Source organism: Alternaria arborescens (assembly GCF_004154835.1).
Source record: "Alternaria arborescens strain FERA 675 chromosome Unknown contig_48, whole genome shotgun sequence".
Classification (NCBI taxonomy): Eukaryota; Fungi; Ascomycota; class Dothideomycetes; order Pleosporales; family Pleosporaceae; genus Alternaria; species Alternaria arborescens.
The window spans coordinates 26,826-47,955 of record NW_021167903.1 but is presented as its reverse complement, the minus strand read 5'-3'; the positions used below and the strand labels follow the sequence as shown (position 1 = coordinate 47,955).

Here is a 21,130-nt window from a genome sequence, read left to right as displayed (position 1 = left end):
GGACTATGAAATGATATTACGTCACCCTCGTAGATGAGACTTTGGAAGACCATAACTACAAAACCTCGTGGCTGCACCTCCAAGAGGCACCCGATCGCCAAAGTTGCCAGCGTTTGGTTCACATACATCATCCCACCGCTTCGGTACTGCAACCAATCGAGATAGACCCAATGCTAAGTCGCACTACGCATGCGTTGCATAACATTGTTTCTGACACGCTGCACCTTCTTAAGCACCATCATCAACTTTTGCGATCGCATTCGTCCTCGGCTTCCAATTCCATCTCGTGTATTCAGTGGCTTTGCATGTGCTTCCAGCCTCAAGCTCGGCCGACCTCATAGTTCCTCCGTGCACCGACGTGAAAAGCTCCGACACGGCGACTACCCGAAACGGCAACAACAAATCACCGTGCTTGAATTTCACGACAACGACCGAGGCATCTTTCTCTCAAAGCACCAAAAGTGGTCCCAACGCGTCAAGGAGGTAGCATTCGGGGCGCGCGAAAGGATTTGCTCTGTTTCAGTGCGTCATTATGCGAACGACGTGGCATGACTTAATTATTCTGATTCATTATAGATAGAACGAGCTCTCCCGACATCCCAACAACACATACATCTTCAGCGATCCACGAACATTCATATACCGTCGTCTTTTTTCGTTCCTAGTTCCTTTCTACTGCTGTAATTTACATCACAATGGCGAATCTTGAGCCCATACCCGGCCCACCTGGCCTGCCCATTGTTGGCAACATTGGAGACATCGACGCAACAAACCCCACACAGTCCATGTGCAATTTGACATTGAAATATGGTCAATCAACCCCCCGACACGCATGGCAAAAGCAGACAGCTAACGAGTGCAGGCCCTATCTGGAAATTCTATATCGGCGGCGACCGTGTCGTCATCGCGAACCAAGCTTATCTTAACGAGATCTGCGATGAGGAACGGTTCTCAAAGATCATAGCAGCATCACTTGAACAAGTCCGGAATGGTGTTCACGATGGCCTGTTCACATCGTACGGACCACAAGAGGAGAATTGGGGTATTGCACACCGTGTCTTGCTTCCACAACTAGGGCCGCTGGCCATTCGCAACATGTTCAACGAGATGCACGACATTGCGTCTCAACTTGTGATGAAGTGGGCAAGACATGGTCCTGAGCATGTTATCCACGTTACGGACGACTTCACACGCCTGACTCTCGATACCATCGCTCTCTGCGCCATGGACTACCGGTTCAACTCGTATTACCAGCAAAAGATGCACCCATTCGTTGAGTCAATGGCAGACTTCCTCAAGACCAGTGGAGACCGTGCGAGGAGGGACCCCATCTCGCAAATGTTTTATGGCGCCGAGTCGCAGAAGTATTGGAGAGATATTGAACTGCTCCGCAAAACCAGTATGGACGTGATCAAGACGAGAAGAGATAATCCGACCGACAAGAAAGATCTACTCAACGGCATGCTGAACGGTGTTGATTCCAAGACTGGCAAGAAGATGACGGTAGGTTACAAACGATTACTAGGACCGAGTACACGCTAACATCAACAGGATGAGAGTGTCATCGACAACATGATCACATTCCTGATCGCTGGACATGAGACGACTTCCGGCTTGCTTTCTTTCACTTTCTACTACCTGCTGAAAAACCCTCAAGCATATGAGAAGGCGCAGCAAGAAGTAGATGATGTTATTGGCAAAGGTCCAATTACTGTCGACCACTTGACAAAGCTTCCATATCTGAATGCTGTACTACGCGAGTCTCTCCGTCTTCAGCCTACGGCGCCCGCAGTGGGTATGACGGCCAAGGAAGACACTACGATCGGTGGAAAGTATGCGGTCAAGGCAGGCACGCCACTCGTTGCACTATTTCCCATGGTTCACCGCGATCCAGTCGCATATGGCGAGGACGCCGAGGAGTTCCGCCCCGAGCGAATGCTTGACGCAGAGTTTGAAAAGCGCAACACCGAGTTTCCCAACTGCTGGAAGCCATTCGGCAACGGCATGCGAGCCTGCATTGGAAGGCCGTTCGCCTGGCAAGAAGCCCTCTTGGTGCTTGCCATTCTCCTACAGAACTTCAACTTCACTATGGAGGATGCGTCGTACCAGCTTCAAATCAAGCAGACACTGACGATTAAGCCTAAGGACTTTTATATGCGAGCGCATCTCCGAAGTGGCATCTCTGCCACATCGCTCGAACGTAAATTGGCGTCGGCTACTCTCAACGAGCCTCCACCAGTGAATGGGGCGCCACGTGTACAGAAGGAAAAGCTTGCTAAAGGCAAGCCTATGGCCATCTATTACGGGTCCAACACAGGAACATGCGAAGCGCTCGCCAACCGACTTGCGAGTGACGCTGCAAACCATGGCTTCAACGCGGCAGTCGTTGACACCCTGGACGCTGTACGCGAGAACTTGCCGACCGACAAGCCGATTGTCATTGTCACTGCCTCATACGAGGGAGCGCCTGCCGACAATGCCGCACACTTTGTCAATTGGGTTAGCACCTTGAAGGGCAAGGAGCTGGAGAACGTCAACTATGCGGTCTTTGGATGTGGTCACCGCGATTGGGCAAAGACCTTCCACAAGGTACCAAAATATCTTGACGCTACCCTCGAAGAGCGTGGCGCAACCAAGATGGTTCAATGGGGCGGCACTGATGCTGCCTCTGGAGACATCTTCACCGACTTCGAGACCTGGGAAGACCAAGTACTGTGGCCAGCCATGCGCGAGAAGTACGGATCAACGGAGGTCGATGGCGAAGGCTCGCTGGAGACTACGCTTGACGTCGAGGTTACGGCACCGAGGTCGTCGACTTTACGTCAAGACGTCCGCGAGGCTCGTGTAGAGGAAGTTGAAGTTCTCTCTAACGAAGATGCTTCAGAGAAAAGGCACATCGAGATCAGCCTTCCATCAGGCATGACCTACTCCGCGGGCGACTACCTGGCTATCCTACCATTGAACCCCAAAGAAAACGTCCAACGCGCGATGCGATACTTTGGCTTGACTTGGGATTCGATGCTGACTATCTCTTCGGCTGGGCCTACTACTCTCCCTACGGATACGCCCCTCAGCGCTGTTGATGTCTTGGGTGCCTACGTAGAACTCGCCCAACCTGCCAGCAAGCGCAACGTCGTTGCACTGGCTGAAGCTACACCCGATGAAGCGGAGAAGAAGCAGCTCGAGCGACTCGCCGACGAGACCTTCAGCGCCGAGATTACTGCAAAACGCGTCTCCGTTCTCGATCTCCTCGAGCGCTTCCCATCTACGAAGCTGCCACTCGGCGTCTTCCTAAAGATGCAGCCACCCATGCGTGTGCGTCAATACTCGATATCCTCGTCGCCGTTATGGAATCCCAATAACGTCACCCTCACATATTCTGTTGTCAGCGCGCCAGCCCTCAGTGGCCAGGGTCGGTACGTGGGTGTGGCAACAAACTACCTCGCCAACCTTGCGGCAGGCGACAGATTGCACGTCAGCGTCCGCCCCTCACACCAAGCCTTCCACCTGCCAAAGGACTCAAAGAACGTCCCGGTCATCATGATGGCAGCAGGAACTGGTCTGGCGCCCTTCCGCGGCTTCATCCAAGAGCGCGCTGCTCAGGTCGCTGCCGGTCGCAAGCTAGCACCCGCCATACTCTTCTATGGTTGCCGGACACCGTCCAGCGACCTCATGTACGCCGATCTTCTCAAGCGCTGGGAAGACATGGGTGCGGTCTCAGTCCGTTATGCCTTCTCACGCAAATCGGAGGAGTCGCATGGCTGCAAATACGTGCAAGATCGTGTCTATCACGACCGCGCCGATGTCATTGAACAGTTTGAAGCGGGCGCAAAGCTCTTTGTTTGTGGATCGCGGGGTGTTGGTGATGGGGTGCAGGAGACGCTTATCAAGATTGCGAAGGAGAGGTTAAAGGAGAAGGAGGGCCGGGACGCCGATGATGCCAAGGCTAGGGAGTGGTTTGAGGGGCTGCGAAACGAGAGGTTCGCTACCGACGTCTTCGAGTAGACGTAGAAAATCACTATCTAATTTGTTTGTCACCCATGTTGCCTACTAGCTCAATATCCACGTCTATCGAGCCATACCCTCAACGAATCACAGAATCGCCAAAGTCTGGCAGAATTTTGTAACTATGGTAGAATTCTCAACGGCGGGCGGGAAACCTTACCGCCATCTTGCCAAGGAGTAACCAAGGTTAGGCTTGCGCGCACGTTCTGGGGGATTGCCCCGCCGATGGCCCACGGGCGCAGAGCCCAGCCCACACACCAGACCTGAGACCCTGAATAACCCGAGTGCTTGAATATCACCGAACAAGACACCTTAGTCAAGTTGGGCATGTAACAACGAAGCATTCCATCTCCGCATGAGGCATACATGCAGCCAAATATCGATGCCCCCACTGGAGACGCTGACCACGTCGTGCTGCGTGCTCTCCCGGTGTCGCAGCTTCGTCCAACAGCTGCGTCTCCTTCCCCTTGCGGCGCGACTTTGAACGGGCTGTCCTGGGGGCGGTCAGATCTCGATAGGTCTTCCTCCAATGCCTGGGCCGCCTTGGACTTGCTGAGCCCCATACAAGATCGTCAGGGCCCACGGGGCTTCGTGTTATCTGTTCCCGATGCGGTTACGGTGCGGCTCATCTCTTGGACCCTGAAGGAACTTTGGAACAATCAAAGTGCGAGTGCGATACCAACCAAGTCTCGCAACACCTCCCGCAGCGTTGCGATAAGCTCAATGGCCTGTAATCATGGATGCTGCATGCTGTTCCTTGTGCTTATGGTCTCTTTCCGGCATTCCTGCCTCTTCCCCTTGCCTCACCGCAACGTGTTCATCCTAGACTGCTAGTGCCGACTGTGCGCCGACGTTGAAATCTCGGTTAGAGACCCACTGTTTCCATGGACGCGAGGCGGTGTCTTGTACACACGGTTTTCTTTGCGACGTTGAAACGTAGGTCGAGTGCTTTGAGCTTAGGCTGGTGTACATTAAGGAGCAGATTTTTCGCCTTCCACCCGAACGCGTTTTGGTACAAAAGGATGAGTAGCGACACGGCACGCTCTGCACGCTCCTCCCTCCCTTCTCACCTCCTTGGACCATGATTACAACAACGTCCCGCACACAGGCAGCGCCTGTCAAGACTAGGTTCACTGCTGTGGCCGACGATGTCAAGCCAACTCCGATTCCAGACGTCAAGACCCTAAAGGACGCTATTCCAGCAAAGTGCTTCGAGCGCTCCATGGTCCGCTCCTTTTCCTACGTTGTTCGCGATCTTATCATCGTAAGCGGACTCTTCTACTCTGCCGTCCGGCTTTCGCAACTTGACGCCTCGCCCCTTATCACGGTCCCGCTTTGGGCGCTCTACAGCTTTGTACAGGGATGCTTCTTTACCGGCCTCTGGATTCTCGCCCACGACTGTGGCCATGATTCGTTTTCCGATAACCTTACCGTCAACGCTGTGACTGGCTGGTTCCTCCACAGCATTTTGATGGTGCCGTTCTTTAGCTGGAAGTTCAGCCACGCACGTCATCATCGCTACCACAACCACATGGAGAAGGACACTGTTTTCGTCCCTCACCGAAAGTCTGATGCCATGGCCAGGACCACCGAGCCATCCATCATGCAGAAGATCATGGACCACGCCGCTGCCGACACACCACTCATCCAAGTCGGCGCTCTTATCTTCCACCAAGTGCTTGGCTGGCCTGCTTACATCTTGATGAACGCCGGTGCCGGACCGAAGAGTCTGACCAAGAGCGACCGGGCTTCCCAGTCAAAGTACAAGCAAAGCCATTTGGACCCGACTTCGCCCGTATTCACTCCTTCTGAGGCGCCATTCGTCGCCCTGAGCAACGTTGGACTTATTCTCACCATGAGCGCCATCTACCTTGCCTCGAGGAGCGTCGGCACATCGACCGCTCTCTTGGCATACGGTCTCCCTTACCTTTGGATGAACCACTGGATTGTCGCTATTACCTACCTTCACCACACACACGAGGACGCACCTCACTACGAGGCTGAGAACTGGACCTTCATCAAGGGCGCTGCTTCCACTGTTGACCGCGACTTTGGCTTCATTGGTCGCCACATCTTCCACGGTATCATTGAGTACCACGTCGTCCACCACATGTTCCCACGCATTCCCTTCTACCACGCAGAGGAAGCCACATGGGCTATTGCTCCTCTTCTCGGCGAACGCTACATCCAGCAAAAGAGCAACTTCTTTGTCGATCTATGGCAGAGCTTCACTACCTGCAGGTACGTTGAAGAGGGTACTGGCAAGAACGCTGGAGGCTTGGTTTGGGCGAAGAACTAGCTCTGAAAGCGCTTCAGTCCGATGTTTTACGATTAGATTTCCTTTAGACATAGACCAATGCCTTCCATTGTAGAATCTAGACCAAAACTACAACGTCACATACCGCCTGCAAGTCCTTTGCGCTGAATCCTGCCGTGAAACGAATCGACCCAGCTGGAATAGTCCAAGTCTTACTGTCAACATCCCAGAAACTAACATCTCGCCTCATCAAACTGAACGTCACCGTCTGCGTCTCACCTGGCAGGAGATGCACCTTCTCGAAACCTCTCAAGACTTTCACGGGCGTGCCTGCAGGAGTTGTATCCTGAGGAAGCGACAGATATAGCTGTGGTACAGCAGAGCCAGCCCGGCCACCGTTATTCGTGATGTTCACCGTAGCTACAGCGACCACGGTCCACAGATCCCTGAGTCCACCCGGTGCGATTCCCTTCGACTCATCAGGAACAGGCGTCAAAGGCATACCACGAAGCTCGACATTCATCTCCTGACTCATTACAAAACTGGTATACGAGAGTCCAAATCCGAACTCGTAGTGCGGCTCCAAATCGTCATTCGCGTCGAAGCGACGATAGTCAATCAATTGGCCTTCGACGTAATCTGCCTGCCATGCATCTGGATCAGTGACATTGCGAGGTAATTCCACAATAGGTGGACCGTAATCCGCTGCAGCCTTTGGAATAGAGTACGGAAGACGACCAGATGGTTCTACGTCGCCCCAGAGGACATCAGTAATAGAGTTTCCAGTCTCCTCTCCTGGGTAATGTGCAGCTAGAATAGCCGTTACGTTCTCGTTGTCAGCCCAAGGCATCAACACAACACCAGGGCCATGTGTGACTACGACAGTGTTGGGACACAACTTTGCTGTACTCTCCACCGCAAGGGTAGCATTCCAATGGAAGTCCAGATCCGGCCGATCTGAACCTTCTGTTGCGAAAGCCTTGAGGAAGATTAAGCAGACTTGCGGTATCGGGTAAATCGAACGAAACCTTCCGTCCGCAATCTCGTCGTTGTCGAAGAGCCATTGAACGCGCCCACCTAAAGAACGAATTTTGTTTCGAATGGCTTCAAGTGGACTGACGAGGCTCGTGTGTCGTACCGTTCCAGATCCACCGCCGATATCAAGAGTTCCCATTGGGTAGCCCGTTGCAGCGTTGCCGTAGTCGCGAAAGACTGAACCGATAGTCGGATCGGGAAAATCGTTACCAAAGAGACCAAAGCTTGTTTCGTTCGACAATGGTAAAGTGTTGTTCAAGTTCTTGAGTAACACAGTGCCAGCCGCACCTAACTCACGTATGCCTTTTGCGTGATCGCCACGAACGTCTCGAGCAGGGACCTCGGGGAAGGATGCGGCCAAGGGCGATTGGTGACCATAGGTGTAAGTGAGGAAGACAGGTCCGCTGGCAGGATCAGTGACAGGGAAGTCCTCGTCTTGACCCAGCCGAAAGTATGGCGTCATGACTCTTGTAGCCATATCGTCAAGGCGAGCGGATGAGATGTTGCCTGCTTCCATCGCAGCAGCGAGCGAGTCGCCAAAGTAGAAGATTCCGGTCGGACTCGTGGTTCCAGGCATTTCCATATCTAGTCCTGCATTTACCGTTTCAACCGTTGAATGCGTAGCCTCCCAGTCGGAAACAATGTATCCTGGAAAGGCGAGTTCGTCTTTGAGAATGTTGTTTAGTATTTCTGGATTGGCGCAAGCGTAACTGTCGTTGACACGATTGTAACCACACATGACGGACGTCGTCCCTGCATGGACAGCATTGGCGAACGGCCAGATGTATAACTCATGAAGTGTCCGGTCGTCGATGTTGGCAGATACCGCCTCTATTACGATTCCATCTTCCCGGGTAGTACGGGTACGCTGGGTTTCCTGTTCGTTACCGATGTAGTGCTTTGAGGAGGTCTGCACACCAGCTCCCTGAATTCCGAATATGGACTCGTTCATTGCGACACCCGCAAGGTAGGGGTCTGGTCCGAAGCCTTCCCAATTACGTCCACTTTGAGCGTGACGACCCATTGGTCCAGCAGCCGGACTGTGACATACAAGTAAGCATCGCATGTATATGATGCATGGAGGTTTGCTTACCCAAGATGAACATGCGTACCTTTGGCTCTAAATTCTTGTCCAATGGCAAGTCCGCGTTCGTACATCAGCCGCCTATCCCATGTAGCCGCGACCGTGATACCGGAAGCAAACACACTGACGCCATCCGAACGCGACAAACCAGCGGGGCCATCGGACATGCACAGGCCATTGTAGTTGAGTCGCTCGATTGCCACGAGCGAGCCTACACAGGGTGGGCCTGGAGAGGAGCCATAATTACCAGTGACGAGGCCAATCTTCTCTGTAGTGTTGAGCTGGGAAACAAAACGGGTGGCTTTTCCTGTCGCTTCAGTCCAAGCTAGTGAGATTGATCAGCTACCACCAACCTCGAAACACCTGTGCTTGACTATTCGCGTAGCTTACAAAGAGGGACTCGAACAGGCGCATCCACAGCCCATACAGAACATATAGATAACGACGTGGAAAGTAGTGTTACGATCTTGGCGACACGCATATTGCTGGTGTCGCGTGAGATAATGAGGGTCAGAAACGGTGTCGTGAAGATTCAAGAATGCTCTTTACCACCATTAAACACTACAGCAGCCCCTGCCCTGTATATTGAGATTCTTATAGTTGTTCGAACAGCTGTAAGCGAAGCTGCACGCAAGAAAAACATCGTTGATACGTCGTATTTTGAACCCCATGACCGTTGCCATACATATCTGACCTCCTCCTCGGGGAGACTGGAAGGCACTCTCCGCGCTCGCGGATACGTCGTATTTCGAATACGATGGGAAGGTACGGTGATTGGCCCGAGGATGTGCCGGATAATAGCGTTGGTAACACTAATCGCTAGGTGAACGCTAGCTATACGCGCATGGTGGGGTACACGAGCGACAGCCTACGCTACTACAACCACGACACCGCATTCATTTGAATAGTCATGATGATGTCGATTCCATTCACTGTCCAGATTCTTAAGTTGTCGCATACGAAGATTGCTGCGCAAAAAGGTGATACGCGGAGTTTCCTTAAGAAAGCGTGGAGGAGAGCTTGCTTACAGAGAAGAGTCAAAACCAGGCCAATCTTCGCAAGAGGACAGCTGTTGTTAGGGCATCACTCGATACGCTGCACTCGCTTTGACGTCATCGTTTATTGGACAAAGCTATGAGATCACATTGTGCACTACAGGGTCGATTGAGCAGGGCCGGCTATCAGCCAAATTCAGCTTGCAGCGTATGCGATAACTTCATTCATTGGAAGTATGACTATATGTCGCAACAGAGATGTCCTAAAGATTGATCTCGGGTATAAAAGCTTGAGCATCTAAGACGTCTGTCCACCCTTCTTTCCAGCCTCGACGGGGTCAACCTTGCCGTGAGCAAACTCGCCCTTGGCACTGCCGCCGGATCCTGAAGAGCCAGTGGAGGAGTCGGTGCTTCCAGTGCCAGATGTAGCACCACCCTGCTTTCCAGCCTCATGGGGGTCGACCTTGCCCTGGGCAAACTCTGGCTCGTATGTTAGCATTCGTGATTGCGGCCTTGGAGAGATCGTGAAGACATACCGCCAGTGCCAACGCGCTTGTCTGGGGTGCCGTCCTGCTTGAGGCCTCCGTGCTCTGTTTGCCAGTCAGTTTCTTGCGAAGCAGGCGGATAGTTGTATTGCTCACCAGTGGGCTTGTACTGCTGGTCCGCCATGTTGATGATGTATGTCTGATTGAAGTGGGGAGTGGTTGGTTGAAAAGGTAGTTGTTGATGAGAGTAGATTGATGTTTGATGACCACAGAAAGTGCTTTCACACGAGATACTTATACGTCGATGGCTAGCCTTGACATATTTATCAAGACGTCAGGGCACATCATAAGATGTCAACGCGTCGTGGCACATCTCACGCGTCCATCTCGCGTACACGTTAGATCTCAGATGCATCGTGGACGGCCCGCGCGCTAAGGCGCAGGAACATGATGCAATCCAGTCTAAAAATCTCGTGGATCCTTCCAGGCCATGTCAGCCCATGCCTTCCGAGGCAGGTAATGATGCAGAATGAACAGCAGCATGGGGATTTCGGAGATCGCGATGGAGACCCCTAGACTAAATCAGGGTCTTGATGTCATGATATAATTGCAAACGTCGCGCCTTTGTACTAGTCGGTCCAGGAACACCAATAATTCGGCAACACTATAGGTCGATCGTGCATTGCATATCCGCTTATGCAGGTGGTGGAAAAGCAAGGGGAAATGCCGTGAGTGCGGGGAAAGATCAATGACGGATGCTGAAGCAGCATGCGCGCTGAGGATACGTCTCTCTGAACGTTGCATGCCACATGCGTAAGAGGCTAAACACAACGCAGTCATCGGGTTGTCATCAGTCGCGTTCGAGATGGATCGACGTAAGTGTAAGGATTGCTTTTTGCGATGGAATGCATCATGCGCGTTGATACGAATGTGTGTAGGCCAAGAAGCGAGGGGCAGATAGTAGGTGGCAATGACCATGGGCCCTGGTAAGATGTTGCCTAATGCAAAACCACTCTTGCAAGGAAGATCTGCCATTGACGGAGGCAGGCATATCGTGATGTAGTCCATATTCAGTTCTTTGGTCATTTTTGCTCGAGGGGAAGTCAATCGACGCGACATGCTCTCATCGATGACGGACGCGCTTGAGCACGTGCTCACGTGTGGAGAGTATGTTATCGCCCCACCTCATGTATATTCGGGCGAGGTCAAGTTTACGTCAAGCTCCGTATTCTCTTTAGTACAAAATCTGGTAGTGCAGGCCTAGCAGCCTTGCTAAATACCTCCCTCCACAAACGTTCAAATGTACCTCTCAGATGCACGAACTCTTCTTGTAGAACCCAAACGGCTTAGTCAATCGTTCTCAGGAAACGTTTCTCGGCTTCTAATGTGCTCCGCTGATTGGCCTCGAGTAGTCGCACCCAATGCTGCAGGTTCAACCATTTCTTGTCGCTAGCAAGGAACTTGTATGCGATGTGCACAGAAAGAGCAATGAGCGTGGCGTCACTAAGCTGTGTGGCTGAAACTGGGGTGGAGACGTAGCATGGGACGGGAGCTGAGACGCGCTCGCTTGCACACAGTACGTCATACTTTGCTGTGGCTTCACATGGGGATGTAGAAGCAAGAGTTACACGATATCGGAAAAGCAAACATAGCGCAAGAGGGATGGTGTCTGGGCTGGGATGAGTGGTACCAGGAAACATGATGACCAACTCGTTCAAGAGGCGCAACATACGTTGACACATGGCACTTGTGAAATCTTAGGGCTGAAAAGCCTCATTGTTCTGGTCAATCTGTAAGAGTTTGTCGCTACGCGTAGCTGTGTCGAGCGTAGACTTCACAATGGGGAGTGGTGCGTACAATATGAATAGACTGAGACGAGCAAGAAAGAGCGCGGTGTACGGCTGATGTGGGCTGAGGGGTGGAAGGGCGTTGTGAGAAAACGTCGATGTGGTCATATCAGCCAGGACGCTGTTGCGGTGGTGGTTGAGATTGTCAGTCGATCATATCACTAACTCAGGGAATTAGCTCCTAGGGAGAGGCGGGTTAATATCAATAGCACATTTGCACAGCGCTGTGAAACGAGAATGTAGTCGCGACTTCATGTAGCAGTGAAATGCATTTTCAAGGGCGTGTAAGTATGTGATTTGCATCCATTGTACTATGGCTATCACAACGGGTTGTAAAGGTGCTCGGTGCCATCCGCCATCCTTGGACGCGCGAGAAGTGAGAAGGTCTGATGGTGTACAAATTCAGCTTCTTACTCGTCCTACTTGCCCACTATCTTGATCTCAACAAGCTTTACCACGTGACGCTATCTAGTCACTAGCACGAGCCCCGGCACCGAGCATCAACACCCGTAGCCGCATCGACATCCGCGAGACTAGATACCTCCTCGAACAGCGCCATATACGTCTTCCCTCCCTTCTTCACCTTGCTCAACATGTCCACCTGCTCCGCATTCCACTTGTTCCAGAGTGCATGGATCTTCTCGACCGCATCTTCAGCCTCGTGCTTCTCGATCTTGGCTGTCTTGCGTTCGAGGTAGTTCATCTCCCAGGGCGAGGGCTTGTCTTCGTCGTCGAGGCAGCGGGGGCCATCCCAGCGCTTGCAGAGGTCGGCATGCTTGGCTTTGGCTGGGGATGTTAGGCATGACTGACCTTGAATAAGAGAGAGGTGGAGGGAGATGGAAGGAGAAGAGTATGGGCAGCAGGGTGATTACCTTGCTCTAGGCTTGCTTGGACTACAGATCTGCGGTGGTCGTTGTATGACCATTCTCTGGTTGCAGTGGTCGATGTTGCGAAAAAGACGAGAGCGGTGATGACGAGCGTGAACTTCATGGTGTAGTATTGGTATCTTGGGAAGACGAAAAGAGTTCTTGGAAAGACGGTTTGTGGAGGTGGATGGAAAGAGTTAGATGAGAAATCGGACGACTCAATATATGTTCTCTTCTTCCCTTCTCGAAGTTTGCAGTTCAAGGTTTTCGTGGTACAGAGGGATGTATCCATGGGTGAAGGTCAAGCTTGGATGCGCAACCAATGGAGCAGCGGCAAATCGTGAGATCAGAACCGTCATAACGTGAGGGATCTATACTGGTCGTTCAACAACTCGGGATCAGGCTGGTCAAACAAGACTCGCTTTGGCTGCCACTGGGAAAGCCACCTTCACCAGGCCACAATCCGAGATCCGTTGTGAAGGGTGTTGTGGTGTGAGGGCTATTTCGCCATCAACTTGGAGCGCAGCAATTACCGTTAGGGTAGCTTGATGGTTTGAAGCCATTTTTTTTAATGATGTTCAAGAACCCGTGAAATCAAAGTGGTTCTCTCGGTACCACAACCCTTTTGAGATACCACCCACGTGACTAACAAAAATCACCAGAAATAAACGAAGCCAACAATATAATCATCTGTATCTCGAGAAGACAGTTTTCTGGTAATCACAGTAGCTCCATACAGCGAATGAATAATATCTGAAAATGCACTTGCATCAATTTCTCTATCCTAAGTTATCCAGCCGCCATGTACCTCCCCCCTTTGCACACCGCTCCCCTGTAATAACAATCTGTGCACCAGAAAGATTGCAACTCTAGATAACCTAATACCACTCCAGCCAGTTCAAGCCCTCCATACCCCCCATGTACCTCCCCATGTTGCTGCTCACGTGCACTTATTCCCAAGCTGAGGATCATTAAGATTCTCATTATGCGAGCGCCAACCATCATGACCGCCCCTAAACCTCCCATTGTACCTTCCGTCATCATTCGGATCGAGAACGCGGTTGCAGCCACGACATCTATTGCCTTCGAGAAGGGTAAGTGGGTGTGTGCCGTGGTAATTAGTCAGGCTAGATAGAACAGGCGCATTCTGCATCAGCATTTCTGTTCCGCTCTCGAGGGTGATGACACAAGGATATTCACTTACCTTGTAGCCTTGACACAGGGCTTCACGGTAATCATGCGGCCATCGTACTCTGATATCCACGTTCGCCATCCGTTGTTGTAGACGCGTGTATCGTCGCGTTCCTCCTTGTTGGAACGCGCAATAGTAGCCAGAGTGGTGGGTTCCACGGAGGGCGCTCTGGTGACCCTGGTGACGAGACGGTGCGCGCTGGCGGTTGCGCTTCCCGTCGAAGTTGGGGAGGTTGAAGTGGAGGAGGGAAGAAGGAATGTAGCATCGGTCGTTTGTGCCTCGGTGACCATGCTGGGGTGATCATACCAGGCAAGGCCCGTGGAGGCCGTGGCCAAAATGGTGACGAGGACGTTGCGCATTGTTGTAATGATTGGAGTTGAAGGTCCTTTTGTGTGGTGGATGGCTGGATATTGGTGTAGACAGATGATATATTCCTCTTCTTGGCTCAGAGAAGAACACTTGCGTAGTGGGGTCTAATGCAGAAGACGAAAAATGTTGAATGGGAAGAACATGTTATATATACATTTATCCAAAATTTCCAGACAATGATTGAAATTTCTATTATAGTGACCTTGGTTGCCGCACCTCGCAGACCGTGGTTGCGCTTCGCCAAAGGATATGGTCGCATGGCCCCTGAAGAATCATGATTCGCAAGACTTCGAAAGCGTTGTAAAGCTGTACCAATGTAAAGTTAAAAGTGGCCGAAAGAACTATGGAACAAAGCTACTACGCACGGGTATCGAATCAAAAACCTCCACTACATCATTCACACCACTCACCAGTGCCGCCCGATGACCAGCCACCCTCTCTCCTTGACCGCATTGAAGAGCACAGCAACTCTCTTCCGCTTAATGCCCTCTCTAGCCGACACATCTTCAATCGCATGCTTACCGTCCAAATGCCTCAGCAACATTGGCCAGCTCTCTCGCAGTTCCTTGCCAGTTATACCTCCAAAGCCACCATCTGCGTGTTTCGGTGGGCTCGGATTCGCGGATATCATCGCAGTCTCTTCGAAAGTCTGGGCGATCTTATCAAGCCACCTGGCCTCAATAGATGATGCTTTTTGTGGGGAAAGGATGGTGGTGTGGGTGAACAAAGCGGGGTCCGGTAGTGTGAGCTTCTCGATGGGGGATGTCGGTGAGACGATCGAGTTGTGGGATGGCGATGGCGATGGCGAGGCGGGCTTGAGATGTAGCGGCGATGGACGATGGGGCTTTGCGTCTCGTAGCCCGAGATAAGTTGGTGACTCTGCTCGTTGGGATGGGTTGAGCGCGATCGTTGTGCGCTGACTACTCGTACTGCCGGCGTCAGACCCGGTGCGGGCAGAAGAGTTCCGTGACATGGCTGTCGACCCGAGACGCGGGCTCAGTATGGTGCTGCTATCCATGTCTTCATCCGCATCTCTCCGCGTGCGTCGCAAAGGTGATGAGGTCCTGACAGAGTTCAGAGAAAGCAAACTGCTTCGTTTGTCGGAGAGCAGACTGTCGGCTACTGAATCGTTGTCGCTCATCAACTCTCTGCGCGCCTCTTCGGCTTTCTTGATGCGCTCTTCCCGCTCAATTTCGGCTGCCACTTGCGCTTTGATCTCAGGCGTTATCCGTACCCAGGCAAATGTGCGCAATTGTGTGACCCAGCCTCCGCGCATAAGCCATGCTAAAATCTCCATGTAGGCATCGCGATGCTCGGCGGTGGGTATAAAGGTTCTGTACGGTCGGGGCGTACCGGAAAGCATGCTCAGTACCTTGGGCAGCGTAGGCAACGTGGGAAAACGCTGTGCGTAGACTGTTATCGCGGCCGGGAGAACAGTCATATCGGCATTCGGACTGACAATGTACGTGTCGCGTGGTGACAAAGGAGCGATAAGACGCGCGCGCCGCCAATAGACAAGATGACTCGCTATGTACTCCATATCATGCGCTGATATGTTGTGCTTCTTCGAAATCTTCAGTAGCGACTTGGTGGGTACGATGTTGCGGATGTAGAAGGCGATAGCCGCCGCATTCCCACCAGCATCGCCGCCCAGGTCCTTGATCAACACCTCGGCATCCTCCAGGAGTAACAGAGCGGCATGCTGCGTCATGGGTGCATCGTCATCGTCTAAAATAACGTTCGAGGTCGTAAGCCATAGGCCTGGCATCTGAGGTTCGATGGTGGTGGGGAGGTATGGCGTGGAATCGGCTTGTGGAATCTGGAAGGATGTATTGAACGTCGCGTCGAAATGGATGTGAGCTATCTTGTCGTGCGAGATAGCATCGAACATGATGGCGATGGACTTGGCAAGCGGTGATATGCTGACAATCTTCTTCCACGTCGCCGTCAGAGACTCGTTGGTCTCCTTGGCCCGCTGCTTGATGTCAATGATGCGCTTGGATTCTTTCCAAACGTACTGAAACCGCGCCTCCTCGTACTTCAGTGCCTTTGCATACTTGCGCGTAACGTTATCGTACATCTCCTTGACACGCTGCTGGTACTCGAGTGCAGGCGGATTCAGCACGAAGACAACGTTGAACATGGTCATGTCGGGGTTGTTGTTGTTGTCGTGACTCGTCGAGTTACTCCGCGCGTCGGATCCAGCCTCTGAGGGAGCGCCTGAGGGCCCGCTGGACATGGAACCATGGCCGTAGCCTGGCTCGAATCCCTCCGGCATTCTGAACGGCTCCGGAACGGGTTTCGCAGGCGCTTCGGGGGAGTCGGCGTCGTCGTCATCGCTGGCACTTGTGAGATTCTTCATCAGATCGCCATCTTCAAGTCTTTGCTTGTCCGATCGCTTCTTCCTTTTCCGTTTCGCCTTCTTCCAGAGCCCGTCTTCCCTAACGAACATGGGCGCGCCCAGAAAGACGATGCTCTCAACGCCCAGCTCGAACCGCTTCTTGTTGTACTCCTTGCTGGGGCTCAGCATCTTCTCCAGCGCATCCGTCTTGAAGCCGAGCACTGTCTCCCAGTCGTGGTCTCCGCCCTTGCCCCGACGTCCAGTAGCTTCTTTGTTATCGTCATCATCTGCATCCTCCTCATCAATCGTCTCCTGCCTGCCCCATAGCCCTGATCCTAGCTTGTCCTTGTCGCTCACGCGACCAGTCAAGGTTCTTCCCGATCGACGGCCGCCACTAGTGCGACTGCCTATCTCGATGTCGTTTTCATCGTCCGAGTCGGTGCTGCTGTCCCAATCGCTATCTGAGCTTCGCGAATCAACGCTGGCCGTGGACGTGTCGTGACGGAACCAGGCTGGGTCTTTGGCCGCGGCGAGAGCGGCTGCTGACGGCGATAGCGGCGGATAGTGGAAGACGAGGCGAGGGCCGAGCGACCGCGATTTGGTGACGAGGAGGATGGCGTGGAGGTTCGAGGCAGGTGGCAGTGGGACAGCCATTGGGTGCATGGAGGACGCGCAGACGCACACGCGGGGAGAGACCTCGGGAAGCTGCGGAGCGCCGGGAGATCTAACCCAAAGCAGAATAGACCCTCATCTGTGAAGGAACAAAGTCATCCTAGGCGATGATTCCACGAACACAACCTGACCATAGGGGTTGATGACAATGATAACCAGCTCTAATGGCGGCTAGAATGCGATGTGAGTTCCTAGAGTAGAAGACTGCCTGGGGCCTTCTGTGAGGGCACAGCGGGGTCTCATTCACTCACAGTGCAGCGAACGACTGTCTACCTAGTGCATCCCAAGTACTAAAGTCTACTCTCACCTACTGGTAATACCATGACAGAAGATGTATGACATGGCAGGTATGGCTTCCGCACTCGAATATACTCCGCGCTCAAGCCCAGGCAGAGTGCCCACCGCGGATATCACCCAATACTTTCTAGGAGACGAGTTGACCAAATTAGCAAGCTTCATCAGTGGTGCTCCCCCCAATCTCCTACACGACATCATGTCCGCCACGACGGAAACCAAGCTCAGAATACTCCTGGCCAAGTTCAGCCCTATGGATCCACTAATCCAACCCAGCGTGTCTATGCAAGCCACCTGCGCACGCATCACACGCTGGCTGGAAACCAGCAGTGAAATCTACGCGATAAGTAAGGACGTCATTCCCTACGCCTTGTTCCTCTTCCTCAAGGTCAGAATCCTGAACAGTTGTACAAATAAACTCCCTACGCACATCGAGACGGCCAGATTTGGTGTCGCTGTCAAAATTGCGTATGGCAACCTGTGCGACGGCACAATGTGGCCTGAAACACTAGAATCTCTTCTGGGTATGCCATTCGACTATATCCAATACGTCGAGCTCGAGTTTCTGAAAGACTTGGATTGGAAGTCTTGGGTGCGTGAGCTTGACTTTTTAGAATTTTTTGGAAGGTTCAAGATCGTATGGGATGTATTGCTTGACTACGACGACGAGACCTTTTAAACCATAACATCCCCCCTGCCTGGAAGAAAACCCGCGGTCCAGGAAAGGATTCCCTTCAAACACAGATCATTTCACGACCTCTCAATGTTAACCAAGATCCTTGTCACATGGTAGTAAACAAGGTCTACTCGGTAGTATGCCAGAGTCAAAAAAGATTATTACCTTGTCGTCACATTACCGATGATTCGGAGCTGACCTCAATTTTGAAGCTTTGCTATCTGAGTAGTCCTTCTGTTGTCCATTCTACTCTCATATTGTCTGGCCTCAGCCAAGTAGAATGTCACTTGAAGTCGCTCGCGCCTGTTAAGATATCAACTCCATCTCTTTAGCGATCTTGGTATAACTGCAAAAGGTGCGACCTCCTGGAAGTTATGGAAAGTTACCGAAGTTGAATGCATCGCCAGTCGCTGCCCATGCATACTGGGGTTGCCATCCTCTGAGCGTTTTACCACTTCTGTTCCTTCAAGTATCTAGCCCTGCGCGACTTCGCAGCATCTCTCCGCCGCCAGAACCGCGTCAATCCACGCCAGACTCGTTGCCGCCTGCACAAAGTTAGCTTACTGCACCTTACGCCCAACGATGTGTACGGGCAGACTCACATCAGAACCAAGACCATAGTGCCCGTCACTGGTATACAGAGCCACCAGAAGTATGCATCGCTGTTCTTCAGACACGGCATGTCTTCGAAGTTCATGCCGAAATAGCCTACCAAGAAAGTCATTGGCAAGAACAGGATTGTGACAAAGGTCAACTGCTTCATGCTTTCGTTCTGGTATGCTCCCATCGTGTTGAAGATTAGGTTAATCATGCGGTCTGCAGAGCGCCGCATGCGCTCAAGAGACTCTGTGACGGTGATACAGTGGTCCTCTACGTCGCCAAAGTAAGTGTGTGCGAGTGTTGTGATAGTGATGGAGGCTGTCGACGGATCCTTGGGCGTGTACGGAGGTGGAGAGTTGGCGATGTGAGACGATGAGGGTCCTTGAGAAGAGTTGGTCGTCTGCATCAGAGCGTTCGAGTTATGTTGGCGGAGGGCGTTAACGAGACTGGTGATCGGAGCGATTTGGGATCGAAGGAGTGAGAGCTCGGATGTGAGGATGTACCTGGGAGTGTGAGTGGTCTGTCATCATCGCAACGCTTGGAAAGACTCACAGAGCCTTTGAGTGTGCAATACTGGGGTCTGTCAGGACGTCCAGCTCCAGCTCGGCTATGCTGTCCTCATATGCTGCAGCAATCGGAATGGCAAGGTCAACAATTCCATCGATAATTGCATGCATAACCATACTGGCATCGCCGCTTTGCCTCAGAACCGTCTCTGGTGATGACAGTCGCTTCAAGATAGGCTCTTCAATTACGTCGGCAGAGTGCTCAAAGAACGATACCAACGTGTTATTACTCTGCAAAAACATCGACACCTGTTCCACAGAGACCATGAGGCCTTTGGGGTTCAGCGTAGAGTGCTCCTCCATGTAGCGTGTCCGTTCAGGGTCTGCATCGGTACGATACGCCTGCAATGTCTTCACAGCTTGTAGGTACTCCGCAGGTACGTGCTTTTCTCGGTAAGCTGGGCTGTTCGTGCTGACGTGTCTTGGAGGTGCTTGTGATTGCCCGTCTGTAACTCCTTCGTTTTTGCGGAGCAGCCGCTGCAGAGTCAAAAGAACTGTCTACCAGTCAATATACACTCTCAAGCCTCCGCAGACTTGAGAAACATACCAAAGACATGCTCAGGGTACCAGTCTGCCTTGGTTCGATTCCTTGTGTGTAGCAGGTCTTCAATAGCTAGGCTGTGTAGCTTTTGCTTCTTGCCTAGAAGGCGAACCACATCCCAGCTAAGTCCGTTGACTGTAGGTCGAGTCAGATCAGCCTGCTGCTTTGACGAAACCACATCGCCGGCTCCTTACCGTTGATCCATCGACAAGTCACCCAGTCTTCTCGGGGCTTCTCAAGGAACTCTTGAAGCATCTCATTGTTGAGCTCGTATTTCACGATCCTGTTGGCAGAGAAGTCGACAGCTGTAATCTGTGATTGCACTTTCTGACGCCATTGAGGCCATGCATCCTCGTTTGTGATATCGATGCCAGGCTCACTTCCTGCTGTTGGTTCGCGTGGAGCTGCTACGCTAATGCATCTTGAGTCGCGTTTCAGGGTCTGAAAACTATCGGTCGTCCTCTCCCAGAGTGATGGTCTTGACGGAGATGGTTCCGTCAACACCGAATGTTGCCGTGTTGAAGGAAAACGCTGGGTCGCAAACGCGCTCGCTCTTTGGGCTTCTGACGTCAGCCGCGAGATCCGCGTCGCCGTGGACCCTGCGACGCTGTGCAAACGTGGTACGGTGAACATCGCAACCTTCCTCCACAGCATCACACCTCTCTGATAGCAAGAATCGGAGCAAGGGACTGTGGGCTGAGCAGGGGTGACGATAGCTTGTGTTGATGATCACCTCGGTTAAACAAGGCAAGCGTGCCGATGACGATGCACCGACGCGCGAACACGTGGGTCCAAGCAACTAACTTCCTACTTCTATTCTTCACTCGAGTCTAACACTACTTTCGTTTTATTCTTCATCCGCACCTCACTCTCTACCAATTAGTCTCCAAAAGGCTTTAGCGCCACACAAGAGCCTTTGCGACAATCGTTGTGCGGATAACCTCGGTAACTCAACTCGACAAAGAGACAGTAGTGAAAATCTAAAAGTGTAAATGCACAACCACACCATGTAGGTCATGATGCATATATAGGTAAATTCTAGAAAGGCGAATCGATAGCGAAGATGAGCGACTTTAGTCAGTTTGTGAGTAATCTTGCAGTCTTTGGATATATCTGTTATAGATATCGAATAAGTGTATTGGAATGAGCGTGAATAGTTAAAATTGACTCTGGAAAACAACTTGCAACTAGACGTATCCCCCAATTGGTAGCATCAGCTCAGAGTCGCTGAGACATGTGATCAGTGAAGACGAAGGGCGAATGAACTCCCTTGCTGTCTACAGTAACCAGCGGAAGGTCTTTTAT

At 52.1% G+C, this 21,130-nt stretch overlaps 9 protein-coding genes across 9 annotated transcripts; 3 read left to right on the top strand and 6 right to left on the bottom strand.

Moving 5' to 3' along the window:
* Positions 1–695: 695 nt before the first annotated feature.
* Positions 696–4,005, top strand: AA0111_g11341 (Bifunctional cytochrome P450/NADPH--P450 reductase; the record flags this gene model as incomplete). Its single annotated transcript, XM_028645195.1, has 3 exons — positions 696–810; positions 863–1,503; positions 1,552–4,005. 3 exons carry the CDS (start codon positions 696–698, stop codon positions 4,003–4,005), a joined length of 3,210 nt encoding a protein of 1,069 aa, XP_028501064.1.
* A 1,081-nt stretch (positions 4,006–5,086) lies between these two features.
* On the top strand, positions 5,087–6,304 carry AA0111_g11340 (hypothetical protein; the record flags this gene model as incomplete). Its single annotated transcript, XM_028645194.1, has 1 exon — positions 5,087–6,304. The coding sequence occupies one exon, from the start codon at positions 5,087–5,089 to the stop codon at positions 6,302–6,304; it is 1,218 nt and encodes a 405-aa protein (XP_028501063.1).
* Positions 6,305–6,380: 76 nt separating this feature from the next.
* AA0111_g11339 (putative beta-glucosidase G) lies at positions 6,381–8,862 on the bottom strand (the record flags this gene model as incomplete). Its single annotated transcript, XM_028645192.1, has 3 exons — positions 6,381–8,337; positions 8,391–8,706; positions 8,772–8,862. The coding sequence occupies 3 exons, from the start codon at positions 8,860–8,862 to the stop codon at positions 6,381–6,383; spliced, it is 2,364 nt and encodes a 787-aa protein (XP_028501044.1).
* Positions 8,863–9,674: 812 nt separating this feature from the next.
* Positions 9,675–10,045, bottom strand: AA0111_g11338 (hypothetical protein; the record flags this gene model as incomplete). The annotated part of the gene is made up of 3 exons (XM_028645191.1): positions 9,675–9,856; positions 9,913–9,966; positions 10,018–10,045. 3 exons carry the CDS (start codon positions 10,043–10,045, stop codon positions 9,675–9,677), a joined length of 264 nt encoding a protein of 87 aa, XP_028501045.1.
* Positions 10,046–12,183: 2,138 nt separating this feature from the next.
* AA0111_g11337 (hypothetical protein) lies at positions 12,184–12,698 on the bottom strand (the record flags this gene model as incomplete). Its single annotated transcript, XM_028645190.1, has 2 exons — positions 12,184–12,494; positions 12,581–12,698. The coding sequence occupies 2 exons, from the start codon at positions 12,696–12,698 to the stop codon at positions 12,184–12,186; spliced, it is 429 nt and encodes a 142-aa protein (XP_028501049.1).
* Positions 12,699–13,774: 1,076 nt separating this feature from the next.
* Positions 13,775–14,125, bottom strand: AA0111_g11336 (hypothetical protein; the record flags this gene model as incomplete). The annotated part of the gene is made up of 1 exon (XM_028645189.1): positions 13,775–14,125. One exon carries the CDS (start codon positions 14,123–14,125, stop codon positions 13,775–13,777), a length of 351 nt encoding a protein of 116 aa, XP_028501050.1.
* A 416-nt stretch (positions 14,126–14,541) lies between these two features.
* Positions 14,542–17,130, bottom strand: AA0111_g11335 (Nitrogen permease regulator 3; the record flags this gene model as incomplete). The annotated part of the gene is made up of 1 exon (XM_028645188.1): positions 14,542–17,130. The coding sequence occupies one exon, from the start codon at positions 17,128–17,130 to the stop codon at positions 14,542–14,544; it is 2,589 nt and encodes an 862-aa protein (XP_028501051.1).
* A 367-nt stretch (positions 17,131–17,497) lies between these two features.
* AA0111_g11334 (hypothetical protein) lies at positions 17,498–18,121 on the top strand (the record flags this gene model as incomplete). The annotated part of the gene is made up of 1 exon (XM_028645187.1): positions 17,498–18,121. One exon carries the CDS (start codon positions 17,498–17,500, stop codon positions 18,119–18,121), a length of 624 nt encoding a protein of 207 aa, XP_028501054.1.
* A 445-nt stretch (positions 18,122–18,566) lies between these two features.
* AA0111_g11333 (hypothetical protein) lies at positions 18,567–20,458 on the bottom strand (the record flags this gene model as incomplete). The annotated part of the gene is made up of 5 exons (XM_028645186.1): positions 18,567–18,663; positions 18,721–19,221; positions 19,271–19,778; positions 19,832–19,960; positions 20,020–20,458. The coding sequence occupies 5 exons, from the start codon at positions 20,456–20,458 to the stop codon at positions 18,567–18,569; spliced, it is 1,674 nt and encodes a 557-aa protein (XP_028501046.1).
* Between the last annotated feature and the right edge of the window lie 672 nt (positions 20,459–21,130).